General features: G+C 46.5%; 1 protein-coding gene across 1 annotated transcript in view; it reads left to right on the top strand.

The window, feature by feature from the left end:
- Positions 1-19,670, top strand: part of LOC126519834 (intraflagellar transport protein 56-like) — a 160,914-nt gene that overhangs the window by 124,541 nt on the left and 16,703 nt on the right. The window contains 3 exon segments of the mRNA XM_072285704.1: positions 2,888-2,971; positions 7,498-7,567; positions 10,828-10,934. Coding sequence (XP_072141805.1) covers positions 2,888-2,971; positions 7,498-7,567; positions 10,828-10,934 — 261 coding nt within the window.

Here is a 19,670-nt window from a genome sequence, read left to right as displayed (position 1 = left end):
CATTCTTCGCGTCTGTATGTCCGCCGTTTCCAACCCTACACCTTTGCCTCGGCCACGCATTGCTACAGAGTATGCCAGCGTTTTGTCTCTTCTTCGATAATAAGCCACTATTAAACCACTCCTTCAAAACCTAAGTAAACACCCGTTGACTGCCCCACTAGACAGCAAGCCCACCTGTTATCCGCAGGTGCCACCTCCATCTCCTTCAGCAAACGGATGCGCATCATCGCGATGTTATGTGACGTGATGTTACAAATATAGTCAAATTCTAAACTCAGCATAGGTGGCGTTCATAACGCGACGTGTATGACATATTTCCGGCTGCAGAAGTCGCTTCTGCCGCATGCAACTAGCAAAAAGTAGTATTTAAGACCCACATTTAAAATCCCCACTGCGCAACCCTATGGGGCGTGAACTTGGACACCACCTATTGCTTAGCGCAGTAAAAAGACTTTATCGCACATGGCTACTGTTTCACCACCACGTTTGCGGCCGACGCTCATTTCGCGCAGTAATATCTGAAATAAGGCAAACACTTTCACATAGGATGGATGGATGAATGGATGAATGGATGGATGGGTGTATGCATGGATGGATGAATGCTATGAGGGTCCCCTTTGCAACGGGGTGGTGGGTTGCGTCACCAAGCGCCACCAGGATGGATGGATGGATTTTATGAACGTCCCCTTTGGAACAAGATGGTGGGCTGCACCACCAAGCTCTGGCTATTATACTGCCTAATGTCCTACCTAGGTTAAAAAAGAAAAAGAAAAACACTATCAACTCTCACAACAACATTTTTTGACCCCCTATTGCGAACTTTGCTTTTGTACGTGTCCGTTTTCTTTCGTTTCCCTAGTTTTCTTCCAATAGCCTCTTACTGGTCTATATTGCGGGCATGCGGCAGTGAGAACCCGCACTCCTGTTTAATCGCGCCTCCTGGTGGTTAAGTGTTCGGCGTGCGCGTAATTGTACATACATGAATGTTATATTGCCTTGATAATTATACGCCCGCTCGAAGTGAATTCACATGGTCGATACCATCATCGTGCTGTCCCGATCTGTGCATGCAGAAGGTATTCAGAGACACTGAGAGCGTTGGACTGCGAGAGAACGACAAAGCGAAGAGGGCGCATCGTCACTCTACGCTAAATCGGCTCGGTGATGGAGTCAGGGAAGTGTTCTGCCTTGCGCTGCGGCATGAGCGTTGGGCGCCTGCGCGCTATAAGCACATTAGCGTTCTCGCTGGACTGCTGCAACACTACATGTTCTTAGGCTCTGACCTAATGACGTTACGTATGCGTAGGCGCAAGGGAGGAACCACAAGAAATACACAAAGACACACGTCACATGCGCTACTAACAACTTTATTCAAAAGGCAGTGAAAACGCAAATAAATATTTTTTTCCAGTGCGAGGAAGCAGAAGCTACAGCGAACGCAGTACAGAGGGCTTTTTATCAAGTATTATTTAAAGGAAACTATGACTCCGCATTTTACAACACAAGAGAAGTCTGGCTCACTCACGCGTGACTTGTTTCCTTTATGTGAAGCGTTTCTAGAAGTTGGTACTACTTTGACTTTGCTTTTTTACCCAGAATGTTTGCATCATGAAATATCGGCTGACAAGTGCATGCTTTGGAATGCACTGAAAAATGCGCAATCCAGCAATTTTTGTTTATTAGCGTGCTCTCTCATGGAGCATGCTCCGTCTTCTTTATGGTTGTGTTCTCTTCTGTCTCCTTTGTGTTGTGACATTGTCATTAAACGTGCTTATCTGCTTCGTGCGCGCACTGGTACGAGTGTAACGGAGAGCAAATGTCAAGCTAACGTCATCCGTATTGTTTCATTGCACGCTAGCAGACGCCGACGGTTTCTCGTGCGTCTCCTCTCGTGCCTCATTGTCGTATGACGGCTGCAACACCACTCGTGACAATCCTTAACGTGCCAGCGTTGTGAGACGCCTGGTCACTACCAGGGCGCTGTCCCTTCTGCACAGGGGCACTTCCCTTGCGTGCAGCGTCGCCCTAACACGTCTCACACGCGACATGTTTAGAACGCCTTCCCAGGAAGTCCACTCGCAGTGCTTAACCTTGCTATCGCTTTCACTTCTTTGCCATTTTTGCAATGCATCTGGATTTTATCCCTATTGAAATACAGCAGATGCGGCTACTAAATCCAACCCACGACCTCAGCGGGGGAACCCCACAGCCGTTGATCCAGCACAGCATGATATGGCCTATTATAGTTTCCCCTTTTCCTGAGGGGGGTGAATTGACGGTAGAATATAATAGATGAAACGCGCTGACGCTGGGGCGAGGTATTTTCGCCATTTGCTGAAAGTGAAGGCGACGACCGTTAGAATTGTTTCGCGTTGCAATAAATCTGATATAATCATCCGCATGCCGGAGCCAGAAATCTGTAGTCGTTGAACTCTTTCGAGACATTAGCTGTGTCGCAGCAAGTGGCGTCGTATTTGGTCGTGGTATACAACAAGACCAGTACAATGTAGGATACCTCTTGCTCAATATTCCATGTCATACACCACTCGCTGAACCCGGTGATGAAGTACCCGAAGTGCCACTTTAATCACTGATGAAGCGTGAAAAGGAGAAAATAAGAAGAATTGTGATAAAATATTTACGTTATCCCGGTCCTACAGTGTCCGTACTACCAAGATTACTCAATACCTTAGTATTAGTTTGGCCTGTATCTTTGTCTATGGTTCTGTGACCTAACGCATCGCACGTGGAGGCCTGCGAGCACTTCTACATGGTGCCAAAGTTCGATGAAAACTCCCCCAAAATTTGACAAAAACCTTCTGCATGAGAAGACTTATCCGAGTATGCTTATCGAACTGGACTTTCTTTCTCGATTGTGATATTGCAGAGTTACTTCTACAACGACGACACATTCAACTTCAACTATGCCCAGGCAAAAGCCGCTACGCGAAATTTCAAGGAAGCCGAAGAGGTAAGTCTTTGTTCTGCCCGCAGAAAAAAAAAGGTATAGACTCACTGCGATTTGCCGACAAAGTGGAGCTAACGTCTCTAGCGATATAGCTAAAAAAAGTATATAGCCACTGTAAATTCGCCAACAAAGGGGGTGCTAGTGTCATTAGCAATATGGCTGGTGAATTCGTGCCGATGTCGTCGTGCTTGGTAGCCGACATCACGGCGAGACATCTGCTATAGTTCAGTGCAGCGATCGCATTTGTTTACCAATTTACTTTTACCTACGATGAAGAATGCATAACAGGTTAGTGTCAAACGTAGTGGCTTCGAAATACGCATAATTGTTTAATGGCACGCTTCCTGAAATCAGAGAATTTGGAGAAAAGAAGGGAAAGGAACGGCAACAACGAAGAAGCTACTTTCACGAGTATCGGCTGAAGCTAATAAAACAAAACGTGTCAAGGCCGCTTCTGGCGATAAGATTGTCCAATATTCTTGATCAGCATCACATGCGGTACAACACTCCACAAGTTGTTTCCTTCACTAGCCGTTGGGCAGGGCATATAGAAACAGCGCCGGCGGTGCCAGCTGGAAGGCTGCACTCCGCTACGCCTCTCTGCTCGTGATGGGCATAGGACACGCTTTGCTCGCTGCCGCTTTTCTTACTTTTCGCTTCCCGAAAAGCATACGAAGTGCGATACGAAGGGAAAGAGATGCCTCTGCACCAACGAACATTTTGTGTGTGTGTTGCCAAACTATGGCGACAGTGAAAGTGAAGGTCAGAGCCAAATCAGGTCACTTGTAACGCCTCGTTATATTGAGACGCCCGGCGGTTGAAACGTTTGAAGTAGTTTGAAGTGCTTGGGTTTCTCTGCGCAGTAACAATACGAATAATTTGAGCCACGGAACATCCGGTCCAACAAACTCCCAGGGTAGCCCGTGTCGAGTCTATAATTTGCTATCGGCAATCTGAACGGTTGAACGTGCAAATACGACGAAGCTATAGTATACGTATGACACCAAAAGAGGACAAACAATGCGAGCAGTTACCCCTTGTAGGCAACTTTTGATTGTGCATCCTTGCTCTTCTTACAAATAGAAGTGCGAAATGACCCAGGAGTACACTGAGTTTCTGTCAAAATGGTGTCGAAAGAATCATTGTCGCCAGGCACCCGGCACCTTTATAAGTGTTTGTGCGTCTACATTCGCTGTTGTTTCTCGTGGGGAATATGTGCGCGGTTTCAACAGTTAATCAGCAGTGCTAGGACGAGCGCCTCTATAGTTTTGCGCATTCAGTGCGTTCGTTTCTTTTTTTACATCTTGAATTTTCTCATCGGTCAGTACCACATGCATGCCGTGCCAAGATCATTAAATTCCCCTTGCTGATCTTTTTTCTGTCATCACTTAGCCACTACGTTTTCATTGCTTTGTCTAAAGTTGTGTTAATTGACTGTGTCGACACCTTGCTTGGGATTTGGGTAGTGTTCATCCCACACACAAAAAAGAAAGGTTTACGTATTTGTCGGCACTGTAACAAGCTTGATGCCTGCTTCAATGACATGATGTAGTTAAAAAAAAAACAAGTTTCAACAAAGTCGCTTTCACGATGCACACTGTCTGCGTATGGTGCCATGCCCTACGCATAACCAAATATCGGCAATTTGAGGCGATTGTTTCGGCTCTGTGCCACCTGATGCCGCTAGATGCAGCAAGCTATACGCTCGATTGCTCCTGACGCGTCATTACCATTTTGTGATACTGCCCACTGAACTTTCCCAAGTCATCTGTGTTGCCGATATTTTTCAAAAATTGTTGGGATAGGCACTCAATAGCTGTTGACAAAGTGCCTGCATTATTGCTGATTGTTGAAATAAATGAAACGCCTCTGAAATTCTTGTGAACTGGTACTTCAATAAGGTAGCTAGGTGCATTAAGGGTATTGCTTCTGCCGCTGTACTTGTGTTTTAAGAATGTACTTGGTTTGGAACGGCTGTTGCTTTGAATTTAGAGCTCTTCTAAGATGTAAGAGGGGCTTTGGTACAAAATTCCCGCTTAGTAACCACGCAGTGTAATGACAAATTAGATTAGAAACATCGTGCTTCCAGGTAGTCATGCGGGATGGGGGTGATGGGGACGTAGGTAACCCCAATCGGCCACTCTACTGTCAAGAGTGCCGTGTGTTGCATGCTGCCTGCATCAACAACTGCATTGAATCTATTGGTCACAAGCTAAATGCGACTAAAAAAGCTCAATTACATATTTGCTGCTGGGATACCCATTTTAATGTTGGAAAGCGATTGAACTATAGGTTATTTTGTGCACCTACTTCAAAAGAGCAAGTGCCTTGGCTGCTAGATAACGAAAATTTATCTTTAAGTAGGCAGAATGTAATTTCCACGTTACTTTGGTATCCATATTATTGGTGAAAAAACGCTTTTGAGGAAGCGTTTGAAAGCAACAATGGCTATACTGTGGCAAAAAAACAAAAAACAAAAAACGAAGGGTATCAAAATTTAGGGTCATTTGTAGTATTGCTCACCTATCACTGCATTGTAATCATTCCGTCATGGCACACTGCACCGCTTTCAAAGCTCTAAAGTAACTGGCGAGCCCATTAAATGAGGAAGGCCACGTGGTACTTAAACGAAAACCACAAGCAATAACATTGACAGGCACGTGTCGGCACGTGGAATGCGCACGAGCAACGAATGCTGCAATGGTTTTTGAGGTAAACAACAAACGATTTTGCGTACATACAAGATGCTGCGTTTTGGAAGTGAGCACACGTTTGGCTGTGTCTTATGCATATATTAACGTGTTTCCCACGATGGTGACGATGATGATGATGATGATAATAATAATAATAATAATAATAATAATAATAATAATAATAATAATAATAATAATAATAATAATAATAATAATAATAATAATAATAATAATAATAATAATAATAATAATTTTATTTCCACTCCAGGATAAAGGCCTCTCCCAGTGATCTCAAATTATAGCTGCCTTGCGCTAGCTGATTCCAACTTGCGCCTGAAAATTTTCTAACTTCATCAACACATCTAATTTTCTGCCGTTTTGGACTAGCTTCCCTTCCCTTGGCACCAATTCTGTAACTCTAATGACACACCGGTTATCTGCCCTAAGCATTACATGGCCTGCGCAGCAACATTTTTTTATCCTAATGTCAACTGCAGTATTGGCTATGGCCGTTTGCTCTCTGATCCCCACCGCTCTCTTCCTGCCACTTAACGTTACGCTTAATATTTCTTGTTTCATCGCCCTTGCGCTGTCCTTAAATTTGTTTTGGAGCTCCTTTTTCCAACTCCAAATTTCTGCGCCATATGTTAGCTCTATAAAATGCAATGATTGTATGCAATTCAACGATTCTATACTTTTCTTTTCGATGATAGTGGTAAACTCCGTGTTAGGATTTGTTAATGCTTGCTGTACGCGCTCTAGCCATTTTTTCTTCATTTCATCAATTTCTTTCTCATGATCAGAGTCCCCTGTGAGCAACTGACCTAGATAAACATACTCTTGCACAGACTCTGGAGGTTCACTAGCAATCATTAATTCTTGTTCTCTTGCCAGGCCATTGAACACAACCTTTGTCTTCTGCATAATAATCTTCAACCATACTCAAACTTTCCCGGTGAAGGTCCTAGAACATTTGTTCCAATCCATCCCCATTGTTGCTCAACCAGGTAATGTCACCTACAAAACAAAGCTTGTTGAGACATTTGCTATTGATCCTCACTCCTAAGCGTTCCCAGCCTAATAGCCTTGTCCCGATCTAATTCGCAGTCGGATGACGTTCTCCTGTAATTAAGACGAAAGGACACAAAAGGCAAGACAAGCTGGCAACTGCGTTGACGATAGGTATAACGTCAGGCTAGTCATGAAGAATAAAAAGAAAAGGAAGAGTAAGAGTGAACACGCCAATGGGCCCCCCTTTCGCTCGACAGGCGTGCATCTTCTGGTTACTTGAGAGTCTGTTAGTTCGTGTGATTCAAAGGCTTGTATTCAAAAAGAGAAAAATGAGTCCTCCCAATAAATTTCGTGGCACGGGCAAGTGCGAGCTAATTGCGATGTCGGACAGATTAGCCAGTGCGACCAACCCACGACCAACAAGACTTACTAATGAAAAGCTTTGTGGATTGAACCGAGGCTTACCCGCCGTTGCAACCATGGCCAAATTTAATTTCTAAAGCATAGAAACAATGCTTAAAGAAGGATACGGAATGAATGCACTTCGCAGTATCTTATAGTGGCGAGTAGCAGGTGGTCTGATCTGTTCTTTTTAGCCGTTCGCTTTGCAATTCATGCTGAGGGTACTCACCTTGCGCTGTAAGACTAAATGAGGGTGGGGTTGAGGCTGAACAGTTGCCGGCTGTGTAAATGCCGCCTGCTGCTTCGCCACCACGTCCACTGCCACCACCACCACCTAAATGTGGTTGAAATTTCCGGAGGCCTATTGGAAGCTTGTGCTATCCGTATTCACTGCTGCCTTCTTTTTTTGTATGATTTCTACAGGTGTTCCTGATGATTCCGAGCGACAAGATAAAGTCGAGCTACATCTACCAGAGCTGGCTGACCCGATGCTGTGAGTAAACGTATAGCTCTTTTACGAATAATGAAGCAGTGTGAGAAAAAGAAATCGCGACAGAAACCACCCTCGATCATTATCTAAGTCAATGCGAATCATTTCTCCTCTGCGCGTGGCGGCCCGAACGAACTCATTGCCTTCTGGGGAAACGCTTGGTCGTGGACCGCAACATGTGCCAGCCGTGACACGCTGACAGGGTGCGATCGGAACCAGAGACGGCCGCAGACAGTGCACTATGCGCCGAATTCGTTTACGACAAAGTGGTTTTGAAAGCACCCGTCGATGCCCCACAAGTGGCGGTCCTGCGATCGGCGCAGCTTGGCTTTGGTGGCATGCTCGGCGGCCGTACGCTTGGCGTGCCGCTGTTCTCTGGCCGGGCATCGCCTTTCTTCTTGCTCGCGCTCCACGGCCGCACGTATCTCGTCGGCCCGTCGCTTCGGCTCCTATCTCGTCGCTTTGGTTCGCATGGCGTTACTACCTCTGCAGAGCCCTTCGCTTCCCTTCCACTCCATGCTTTCGAGGGCCCATTGTTGTATCCGCGAGTAGTGGCTTACGCGCGACATAGCGCAACCGAGCCGCGCCTGTTTGTGGAGCGCACGCCCGTACCGGCGAGTGAGACGAGGCTCCAGGTCGGTATGGGCGTACAAGCGGGTGCATCGGAAAGCGCCCGCATTCTCGCGGAGCATGCGCATCGCATGGGCGATAGTGGCCAGCAAGCAGGCGCATAGGGTCGAGCGCACATCGGCGTCAGACTCTGACTTTGGATGGCCTCGCGTTTGACTTTGGCTCCAAGCAGGCAATGCGCTTCCTTCGGTTTCGCTATTGCACTTGCTATCCTTCTTTTTTTTACATGGGCAACGAAATCGATAGGCTTGTGGCAATAGCTACGTTGCTCGCACGACAGCAGGTGGGTCACCGGTAAGCGCACAAAGGTGCGTTTACGATTAGTATGCACAGTTCGAAGTAGCACGTAGATTCTGACCATTTTCTGCGCAAACCAGTAGCTGTTTTCTTAATAGAACTGTTTTCAATGACGAGATACTGGCTTTAAATCTTGCTGCATCGGTTCATCTTTATTTCTTTTTATAGCGAAGCCGTTAACCTATATTTAGTCAAGATTTTTTGTGTCCGCGTGCTTGGTGTACACACAAGAATGTGGGTTGACCCCGAGACAGTGCAAAGAAGCGAGCCGTGCACAGTATGCTGCTTCTCCAAGAGGCATCACATGACGTCATAAGTGACATCATCACTTGACGAAGACGTCATGGCGGAACGTCACGTTTCACCTGAAGACGTCCTCACATTACGTCATGAGGCGTTATCGTCTCGTGAGGGTGCCATCATTCTCGTATATTCGAAGTAGAATCCGAAGCTGTCATGTATGAAGGATTTTCTGACGCAGGTCGCGTTGAGAAAATCAATTAGTTTAATTACGCTCTTACGCTTGGCGGAGGACTTTGAGGATGTACGCTGCATTTCTGTGAACGTGCGTGCGCGCGTGACGTACAGTCGACCGATTCTTTAACAGTACCGCGCAAGCGTCGATTGCCCGGCAGGTCAGCGCCATCTAACGGCGCGAAACGTCGAGACGAGTAGCGCATGCACACAAAGTTCACTCGAAGCACAAGTTTCCTCTGTCAGGCTCTTACCCCATGCATGAAACCACGCCTGTCGCTATTAACTCAGCGGAAGCTTGCGGCAAAGTTGAAACTAAATCCAAAAGTCGATAAACCCCTCTTGCGCTACCTATTCCTGCCACTATGATACAATTGCATTGCAGATTTGCATGTCTTATTCATTATTTTCCTGTGCATGTACACGAGAATAGCGCACGCTGAAAAAAGCTGCAGAAATTCTGAGAATTGTGTACTAATGCGTAAGCATTGTTTGGCTCGGCTGTGCCTTCGCTTTTCCTTACTTTTACTTGCTTCTACTTCTTTACTTTTACTTACTGGCGTCTACGCATGACCTTTCCGAGGATAAAGAATGCTTATGCTTTAGGGCACAATTGTCAGATGTTCTCGCCGCATACGGCGCCTTCGAAGCGATCGTGCCAATTGAGCCGGAACTCCATGCACAATCGCATCTCCTAGGAACACAGCGGGGGAAAGCGACCAGCTGCCGCAGTAACGCGTGAGAGGTTGCGTGAGAGGAAAGTGCATCGCCGCGAAGCTATGTCTGCCCTCTCTCGCTGTCTCTCTCGCAAGTCTAACTGCGCCTCGGCAAGGCCCAATGAAAACGCGCCAAGCGTCTCGACCCTCTTGCTTGCCCGCAAGTTCATAACTCGAAAGTCGCTCAGCAGCGTTCAATTGGACATTGCGCCAGCCCAAATCTCAAGTTTGCCCAGCTTCAAATTTGAAGTCGGCCCCCTGCTACTATAGGCTTCTTCCACGCATTTTATGGAAGCCTGTGTATCTTTATGTGCACGCTGTCTTTAATTTGTTGCTTATGCTTATAAAGATACTAATTATGCGCATTTACACTATCATAACGATTAAATGTCTTTGCAAATTACGCATTTTGGTGCAGATATGGAGCATTACACTTTAAAGCGTGACAGGGCTGGGTAGCTCGCCATTGAATGCTTACAGATTAAAAAAAGCGTCTCCAAAAGTTAGTATAAAGCTTACCGCATTCTTAAAAAGAACACAGCGAATTATATATAAGCTTGGTGAGTAATTAGACAACTTCCGCTTTCCAGACTTATCTGTAGAGGTATGAACGCTGGACCTGAAAACTTCCCAGTTGTCCTCAATGAAATGTTCGTATTGCCGGGACAGTTCGAAAGCGGGTGTCGCATAACTTCGACTTTCCTTCGGTCGACCTCATGAACTCTTTTTTTATGACGTTCGCACCGCCTGATTACGACTTGTACGCGTGCGCAATAATCTGTTACAGCATTTGTGTGCTGCCGACACTATCTCGGTGTACGACCTTCGTGCACTGTGTGAAAGTGTGAGCATGGGCTAGTCGCTATTCCATTGCAAACTTCACTTACAGCGTGTGCATAGACAGAGGGACCGAAATAACGCTCTTGACTTTGTCGTTTTTTCGGTCCCTTTGTCTACGTACGCGCTGTATGTCAAGTTTCCAGTGCACTGTGTATCGGCTCCCAGCGCAGCGAACTGTACCCACAGGTCCTTGCGTCTGTGGGGCGCATGACTCCTACTGCACATTCGCGAGCACGCCATGAAAACTGACGCAGAGTGCGCGACGTAGCGACACTTTTCCTTCACAGCGATCATGCTCTCTCGCAGACATCATGAACGGCAAGCCCCAGCAGGCGTGGGAACTGTACCAGAGCATGGACACCTCGAGCGAGTCCTTCAGTCTGCTCCAACTGCTGGCCAATGACTGCTACAAGGTGAGGAAAGCGTCTGCATGTTGTGCTGTGCTAAGAATTTATCAACGTCTAAACAATGCAAAAAAAAACAAGAGAAATTAAGAAGCTTCATACAATTTTTTTTAAAGTTATTCGTTGCGACAGCACCAGGTGCTCGCAACGTACGACGCCACCTTCTGCAGAACAACTTCTCTGCTACTCGCCAAACGCAATCTTCGTGCTATAAGTTTGCGTCTCGCGGTCTTCAAACTACGTGCGTAGACGCCAACAATGTTAGAGCTTCTGTGAGGAGTAAAACCCCTCACAAACCGCAAACCGCAGTGGCACAGCGGTTTAGCGCGTCCAGGTCCGATCTGTATGTTGCCTCCAGCTTATGAATTTCCATCCCAGATGTGGTGGAAAACCTCTTATTTTTGTGGGTTCTGGGTAGACGGTCAAGTTGCGGATGGGTACGAATAGTGCACATAAAACCTTTACGTGACAAAATACGCAAGGAGTAATGCAAAATGTCGTTTCCTCCAGCTACCTGAATATTACGATGCAAACACTTGTACTAGCATGATTATAGACGTCATCATAATGAGACTTTTTTTCCAAAATAGAAGGCTCTAGCAATACCTGCGTCTACAGTGGCAATGCAACTAATATTGTACGGAGAACAAAATGCAATCAATGGAAGCGTTCTCCTGCTATTTTTTATTCAAATTTTGCTGAAGGCAGGAGCAAAACAAACGAATCATTGTCGTGTTCTACTCTTGTGTGCATTCGCGCTATCTTGCTGTATTTACCCTTGAAGAAATAAACTGATACAGAAGCAAGGAAAATTACTTTGTGACTCCTGCTGAAGGCCTCACAATATGTACGTTAATTAAAATGTTGTGTAGTTACTCGTCCTGTGATGCATACTGCAATCATAAGTTTATTGAAAAGTAGATTGAAAATGTTGCCTGCACTACTTATTGCATAACGGTATCATTTCATCATTGAGCTGCTACATTTAAGCGTATACAAAAGCAAGAAAAAAGGAAAAGGATGAGAATGCTACATGCGAGAATTAAATCACCCGAAATCTCTAGGTATGATATGGCAACTCGTAAACTGAACTCTTCTATTTGGCCTCCCTAATGTTGCTTTGTCATATCCTGAAGTAATACACAGACTAACAATATTTCTTGATGTAGATGTAAGTTCGTATTTTTACAAGATCGTAAAGGGCAAAAAAATCGATAGTAAGTGTGCAGTACACCGTCTCGATAGCATACATAACAGATGCCTGGGTAAGCGCACTCGAATCTGGTGGTGAACTTTTGTTCAACAAGAGGCTACATACAACATGTCGTTAGCAAATATAGCCGCACAACGCTCCACACGCACAATTTGTAAGCAGGAAAGGCTAAACAAACGATCCAGATTAACAAAATCGCCTTCTACGAGTTTAGTAGGCATCTCACCGAATAGCGCAAGCACCTATGGTTGCTCTTGTAGAAGGCTTGTCTCTGGCCTCTTCAACTTAAGCAACCTGTAAACTTGCAGCATATGTCCTTTGCTGTGAAACAATAAGCCCTCCTTCTTGGCGGAATATTCGTTCTATTCTACGAAAAAGTCCTATGGAAGAGAGGCGAAATTCTTACTCTTCCAACGAAAAATATCATGTCTCTGTCATTCGAAAATATTTCTTTCTGAAAGGTGTTATTAAAACGCGAACTTTGTCACAACCATCGTGTTTGCTATCCCCGACTGATTACCAGTATAAAGTTGCCATTCTATCTTGCACAACTAACTTGTTCCATTGAATTTTTTAGAACGCAGCTCTTAGGTTCCCGTTCCTGCGTTGAGCGTCGGCTTGCCTCGGCGTGGCGCGGCATTTCGCATGACAGAGCGAACGATAACAGCGAATGGTGAAATAGCGAATGCGCAGTGAAGCGGGAAATGAAGGGCTGCAATAGCGAGCAGTGTGTGAGGAGAAAAGCGGAGGAGGAGGTTACATTCAAAGCATGAGGCGGAAAGTGGTGGAGGAGAGTGTGGCGAAAGGGTGAGCAGGAAAGCATAGTGCCACACAAGACTACAAGATGACGCGACAGTATTAGAGCGCAGCGCTTGAACGCCCGTTCCTGGGTTGAGCATTGCCGTATGTAGGTGCCACCATTCGCCGCCAGGGGGCCGTGGAGTACTGACGCGCCTCACATGGGCTCCTGCATCCTGCGCTCATTTTCACAAGAAAGGCCACCCACCCCTTTCATTTTGCACCGATGGAATCGGCAAGATTCAAGGAACCAGCGGATACCACCTACATTAAATGTGAGTGCGTTTTGGTCAAGATATCGACCTTCATCTTCGCCGACCGCCCCGCGCCTTGCTACGCCTAACGCCCCTCGAGACGACGGCGGTCCGCCGGGGAGAACACCTGTCGCACGTGCAGCAGGCTGACGGCGCGTGAAAGGAGTCCGACAGCGCTCGATGCCGCACGAGCAACAAACGTTGCACGTGCACTGTGAGCCGAAGCCGACGCATCCAACGCCCGAGGGTTGTTTCGCGGAAGATATGATAGGCTGCGTGTCGCTCTGAAGTCTCGGGCCGAGATGGTTTTCGATTCGCCCGGAGAGCGCCCACCACGCGTTCGCCACCGTCGCCATGCCAGTTTGAGCTTGGTGACACTCGGCCCTGCATCCCTCGACGAACTCCGGGCAAGGGAGGACCTGGAACTTCGTGCCACTCGTATGCTGGGCCAGTGGCTCAGCCAACGGGCCGCCACCCTCGATCTCCCTGTGGATCCCCCCCTGCCTACTACCGCTTTTAAGCCTCTCCAGGGCGGCCACCCAGTACAAGAGCCCCATGCTTCGGTCCCGCTCCCCCCTCCGATGACGAGGACATGGATATGTCCAGCTCCCGGAAACGCGCCCGCGAGACGGAGAGCGAGGACGAGGAGCCAACCGGGCGACGTAAGCAGCCGTCGAGTTCTCCCCCCAGCCCGGAGCAGCACACGGCAGCCAGCTGCCACGTGCAGCAACCGGACCACGGCAGCGCCCTTTCCCCACACTCGGGCGAAACAGCCGCCACCTCCTCTCCGCCTGCCGCCCAAGACGGAGGCCCTCCAAGAAGGGCGAGCACCACCTCTCGACATCCCGCCGAGTCTACAGCTGCCGCCTCCGCGCCCCCTCAGAGCAAGGGCGCGCCCGGAGCTATCCTCGACGCGCCTTCTGCTCCTGATGACGGCGCGTCCCCTGCAGCGTCTGCTAGCGAACCAGCTACAAAAGAAAGCGCTGCCGACGAGATGGAGCTGACGGACGCAACACCCACTGTTTCGTCACATCAGGGCCCTGATCACCCCGCGGCGCGATTCCTGAAGGACCCACCATGCCAGCCTGCTTCGCGGCCGAAGCCAAAGGGGCTGAAGAAGCCGAAGAAGAGGAAGGAGCTTGCCCATGTTTCCCGTTCGTTTCCCGGGGCAACGGACGACTCGCGGCGCCCACCCGCTACCCTGGTCACCCCGAGTGTGCCTACAGCCGCAGTACAGAGAGTGACACCATCCGCCCGCGAGTCCACCACGCCCGACTTCACGCTGGTGCAGTCAACGAGGGACCGGCGCCGTGCACGAGCCCTGGAGACTGCTGCACTCCCGGTTGACCCTGCGGTCGTCGGTACGGTGCTCTTCCATCCCTCGGCGCCCGGCGGAACCTTCCGAGGAGCACCGCGCCTCTCACTCGCTGCAACCCTCTCTTCGCGGCCCGGTGTTGCAGTGGTTCGCGTTAACCATAAGCGCAACATCGTGGCCGCCGATACTACCACCCGGGTGTGCCTCGAGGAGCTGCTGGCAGTCACTGAGCTGAACGGAATTCCAGTGACTGCCCGACTGCCAGCCGAGCGCGGCAAGAGCACCGGCTTCCTGCACGGGGTGGTCGGGTTAAGCCTGTTTCACATGATGCGATTTTCGTCGCACCGGAAGCGCGATTTTCGTCGTTTGCGATGAAAATCGCAGTCGCAGTGCCGACCCCCCGATTTTCGGCTGCGACCAACCGGTTGGTCGCACAGTCGCACCGTCGCACCGATCGCTGCGATTTTCCGTCGAAATTGCGCGGAGAGCTGTCAACGGAGCTATTTCGCCGGTTTGTTTTGGAAAATGGCGTCTCGAACGACAAGTGCAATACGCGGAGACGTGGATCGTCGAATTCGGTACGTACGCGAAGGGAGAATAAAAAACTTGTACCGCAGATTGCATTCTCCGATTGCTATGCGTTTGTTGACACGCTACCCAGCAAATGAAGTGCATTTTCACGTTTGCTTCGTACGCCTTTGCGAGTTGTCAGTGCTAGGAGGTGTTCGATCCCATGCAGACGACGAGGTTGTCACAATTTTTTTTTTTGTTGAGTAGCTTGCAAAAATCGCGCTTATAGAGCAGCTTGAATAATTTCAACCTCGGCAAGGGCAAATGAGAAGACAGCAAAGTACCCGAAGTTACAACGTTGCGCTGAACGCGGTACCGTTCAGTTGCATTTTCTTGTCGGTTTTCAATCACGAATTTCCCGATGCATCTTGAAAGCTTATCTTGCCTCTTATTAAATTTGACAGAGCAAAAGTGTAGGCTATCGTAATGAATTTGCTAGGATAGCATTAAATCCGTGGCTTGAATAAAATATTACATGCACGTTAAGTTGCACCTCTACTCTGGAGAATTTCTTTTTCATGCACAAAAATCAATAAACATTGACTATGTTGCGGACTTTGTATCCTTACTGCATCTGTACGAACACTTGCTCTGCAAGGTAACTAACTGTACAACTAGTATATTAAGTAAATTGCTTGCTATAGTGGCACAGTGACAATGTACCCTCCTGCACAATTATGTAAAACTCGTGCAACAATGCGAAAAGCATGCAAACGGCCTGTTCTTGTGGGGATAAAATAGTATAAAACGACACGCTGAACAAAAGAAAATCAAAACTGTGCTGTGAAGTCAGCCAGTACAAGCAGTTCTTGCACGTTCACAGCTGATCAAGTGTGCAGAAACATTCATGCCTTTCATGTTTCTAGTAAGTTTCTAATAAGTTTGTGATCACATATATTAGTGTGTAAAACCATATAACGATATCCGCTGCGATTACTATCTTTATAAGTAAATAAATACCATGCTACTTGCAAGAACATATACCACCTGAGGATTTTAGAACACATTTCTGCATTTCAACTATACACAATATGTGGTTTATTCAATGAAAGACCACAAACTGGGCTTTTTTGCAATGACAAACTTATTCCAAACTTTACTTACATACAGGCAAGAAAAAAAATTATAGACTGAAATATTGTTCGTCAATTTGTTCACCTGCCACTGTGGCTATAGCATTCTGCTGCTAACACAAGGCAAGGGATTGATATGCCAGCCATGGAAGTCGCATTTCGATGGGAGTCGTAGGTGAGAAAAAAAGCTCTTGCACTTAGATTTAGTTCATCACCTTTTATTCAACCCTTACACTTCAAAATACTACTGCATAGGGGAGCATGCTTATTAAAAACTAACACCAATAGAAAGGAAAGGGCAGAATTGTAAAAAAACCATCTTTCGTGATAATTCGAGTGTGTAAATATTCATTGCATCAATATGTATTGTTCAACACCACTGCACAAATAAGCATGATCAGGTATAGCAAGAACTGTGTCAGGAAGCTGGTTTTACAGATGTATAAATGTCAAGGCATGAATGCTCGTACTAGCTCGCACACATAGCACAAAGAAAACCTTTTTCAAGAGTTGTCCCTTCTGGCAGTTATGAGTGGGCCATAAGCAGCAGAAACTTTATCGCAGGACATTGTGTAATACCGCTTATGAAAGAATGAAGAGGCTTTTAACAGCAGTACCTTATGCTGCTCTAATAAGAGGAACGATGAGCAAAAACATTTCCGGTAGAGCACTTAAACAGTAACTTTCTGCAAGACAGAAAATTCCAGGTCATAGTTGGAGGTACATTTGACCCACACACACCAACAACATGGACATACTACAAGAAACACTACAGCCTATGGCGTATTACAGTCTATGTGAAAGCTATCTTATACAGAAATCAAGAATGATGCAACAAGCCCTCGACACCACTGCAGACTTTCTTGGCCAGTCTGGCCTCTCGCTTTCTGATAAGTCAGCTCATATCGACGTCGGAAAAAAAGAAAGGCTAGAATCAAGAACTACCCCAGATTGCACATTGTGATCCACATAGCTGGACAAATATGCCCGCAAGTCAATGTCCACAAATCCTCAGCAAGTGTAAGCCCATGACGGCAGAACCAGCACGTCGGTGAAACAAGTATGCAATGCCCGGACTCAACTTCCACACCTGGTGAAAAGAATAATCTCGAAATAATGGGGGTGGACGAGTGGATACTATAGAAAATCGGAGATGCTTTGCTTGTGTCCAAGGTATGGTACGGTATGAATTACCTGTAGCACACAAGAAAGACAACTCATCGAATACAGGCATCGGGTAGTAATAACAGGTCTTTCCAACTGTACCATGCTTGAAGACCTCTATGAGAAAGAGCTAACGAACAAGCACCTAGACAGAGTAGAATTGCTGCCTGCAGCACAAATTCTTTGTATCAAGAGCTCAGAACCTCGTACCAAGATACTATGCCAGCTATCATATGAGATGCAAAGACGACTACCCCTCCCTTCAGAAACAACCTCGGGAGTACCTGAACTTGAAACACAACAGGCCCATACCGTGGAATATGGGGGTAAACAATTAGGCCAGGAGACTAAATGCAACTGCCAAACACACAGATGAGGTTGCTACTCATGAAGATGGAAGCAAACATAAGGCACATATAGTACACTGATCTGGCAATAGCAGTGTAACAGTAGTATGACACTACATAAAACTAAACCCCATAAAAGTGAGTACCGTTCCAGGTCATCCTACACCTAGAAAAGCTGAACTGAACGCAATCAAAGCAGCACTTGTAGTGCAGATTACACCCTGCACAACACCCTGCATGGATTCACCAGAAACTGTCTGGGCCTGCACATCACACAAGATTCTCAGGAAAATCAGGAGATTGACACGCGACTTGCAAGCACATGGCCAGTAATTAAATTACAGGATACATAGCCATGCAAATATTCCAGGACACAAGCGGGCTTATAAGCCTGACATAATAACTGAAAACTAGATGAGTTTGTGTGTATTCATTATTAACTAAAGTGCAACAGATAGACAACAGACAAGAATTAAGCGCTCTGTGTGTTCACTTCGTTCTTGTCCATTGCATTTCTGTTGCACTATAATTAATGAATTCATAAGGCTGTACAGGAGAAGAATGATACCTCTGCCCAAGGGCCTGATCTCACATCCAAATCCACACGTGTGCACACACACGCACACAAATGTTCAGGTGTTCTTTCGTCCGCGTCTTCGTAGCGCTCATTTCATCAAGTATGCATAACCAACTCACCCACATCAAGCTTCTGCTACTTCAGATTTCTTCTACATTGGATTCTTTCCTGTCTTCACAAGTTCAACCATGTCCCATCGCCACGTGCATCAACCTCATCGCAATCAACTCCTGTCAGTCACGGATAGTGACACATTACCTAGCGCCTTGTCTGCCGTACATGTGTTCTTTCGTCCGCGTCTTCGTAGCGCTCATTTCATCAAGTACACAAATGTTGCAAGAGTGCATAGCATGAAGCAGTATCTACACGATGACACTAGATATGGATGAGGACTAACTTTCAACTGACGTTCATTTGTAAAAATGTGGCGAGTTATACAAATTACCAGAAAAAAAAGGACGATGAGCAAAATGAGAACAAGGTGAAAGCAGGAGCCAACGTCTCGACTAGTGGACTTTTCTTCAAGGTCCACGTTTGGAAACGTTGGCTCCTACTTTCACCTTGTTCTCATGTTGCTCATTGTCTTGAATTTCCATCTCCTGCCTTCCCCGAGTTTTCCCCAGAAAAAGAAAGACATCTTTGAAAGATAGATAAAAATTGGTACTTGATGCAGCCAAACATAAATAAAAATGCTACAGAAAGAAAATAGAGAAAAAATCCAAGTGCAGGAAAAAATCACTACAATTGCCAATCCTGCATGCCAGCACCTTTCAAGAAACACTGTTGTTATTCCAATAGACAGACTGACAGCTTGCTTATGCAAGCACATTCTTCCAGTTCCATGCCATTGGGAAAAAAGTGAGTTTCCTGGAAGGTAGCCACATGCACATTTGGTGATCACAATGTTCTTTTTTCCCTGGACTTGTATATGTATATATGTATTTTATACCTTTCCTGCTTTTACGTTTGGTTTCATCAAGCACTAGTCTTTATCAGGTTTTATTGTTGTACTACTTTGTGTGTAAACTTTATATATCATTGCATTTTCACAATAAACCTTTTAATTAGAAGTTAGCATAACCTGTTCTCACTGCTTCACACTGTACGTTCTTGCTACATTGGCCAAATAAAAGATTTTATAACGTATCATGACGGCCATTAAAGTGACTTGTTGCAGTCTAAAGAAAAAAAACGAATAGCCTGGCTGCAAATGGCACCAGAGAACACATAGGACAAACAAGAAAACCGAGATGATCTAACAATCAAAAGTTTAATGTACACACCAAGTTAATGCTCGCTGACAAGCAATAGACTGAACATACACAAAAAGGAGAAGCAAAAATTCATGTGCGTTTCCTGACAGGAAATGCATCCATTTCTAACGGAGGCCGTGATGACAAGATTAACGCAGCGTTTTTAGATCTACAGCTTCCG

The sequence above is a fragment of the Dermacentor andersoni genome, unplaced genomic scaffold (assembly GCF_023375885.2).
Source record: "Dermacentor andersoni unplaced genomic scaffold, qqDerAnde1_hic_scaffold ctg00000039.1, whole genome shotgun sequence".
Classification (NCBI taxonomy): Eukaryota; Metazoa; Arthropoda; class Arachnida; order Ixodida; family Ixodidae; genus Dermacentor; species Dermacentor andersoni.
Note: the sequence above shows the minus strand (reverse complement) of the source record. Positions and strands in the feature narration are given on the sequence as shown.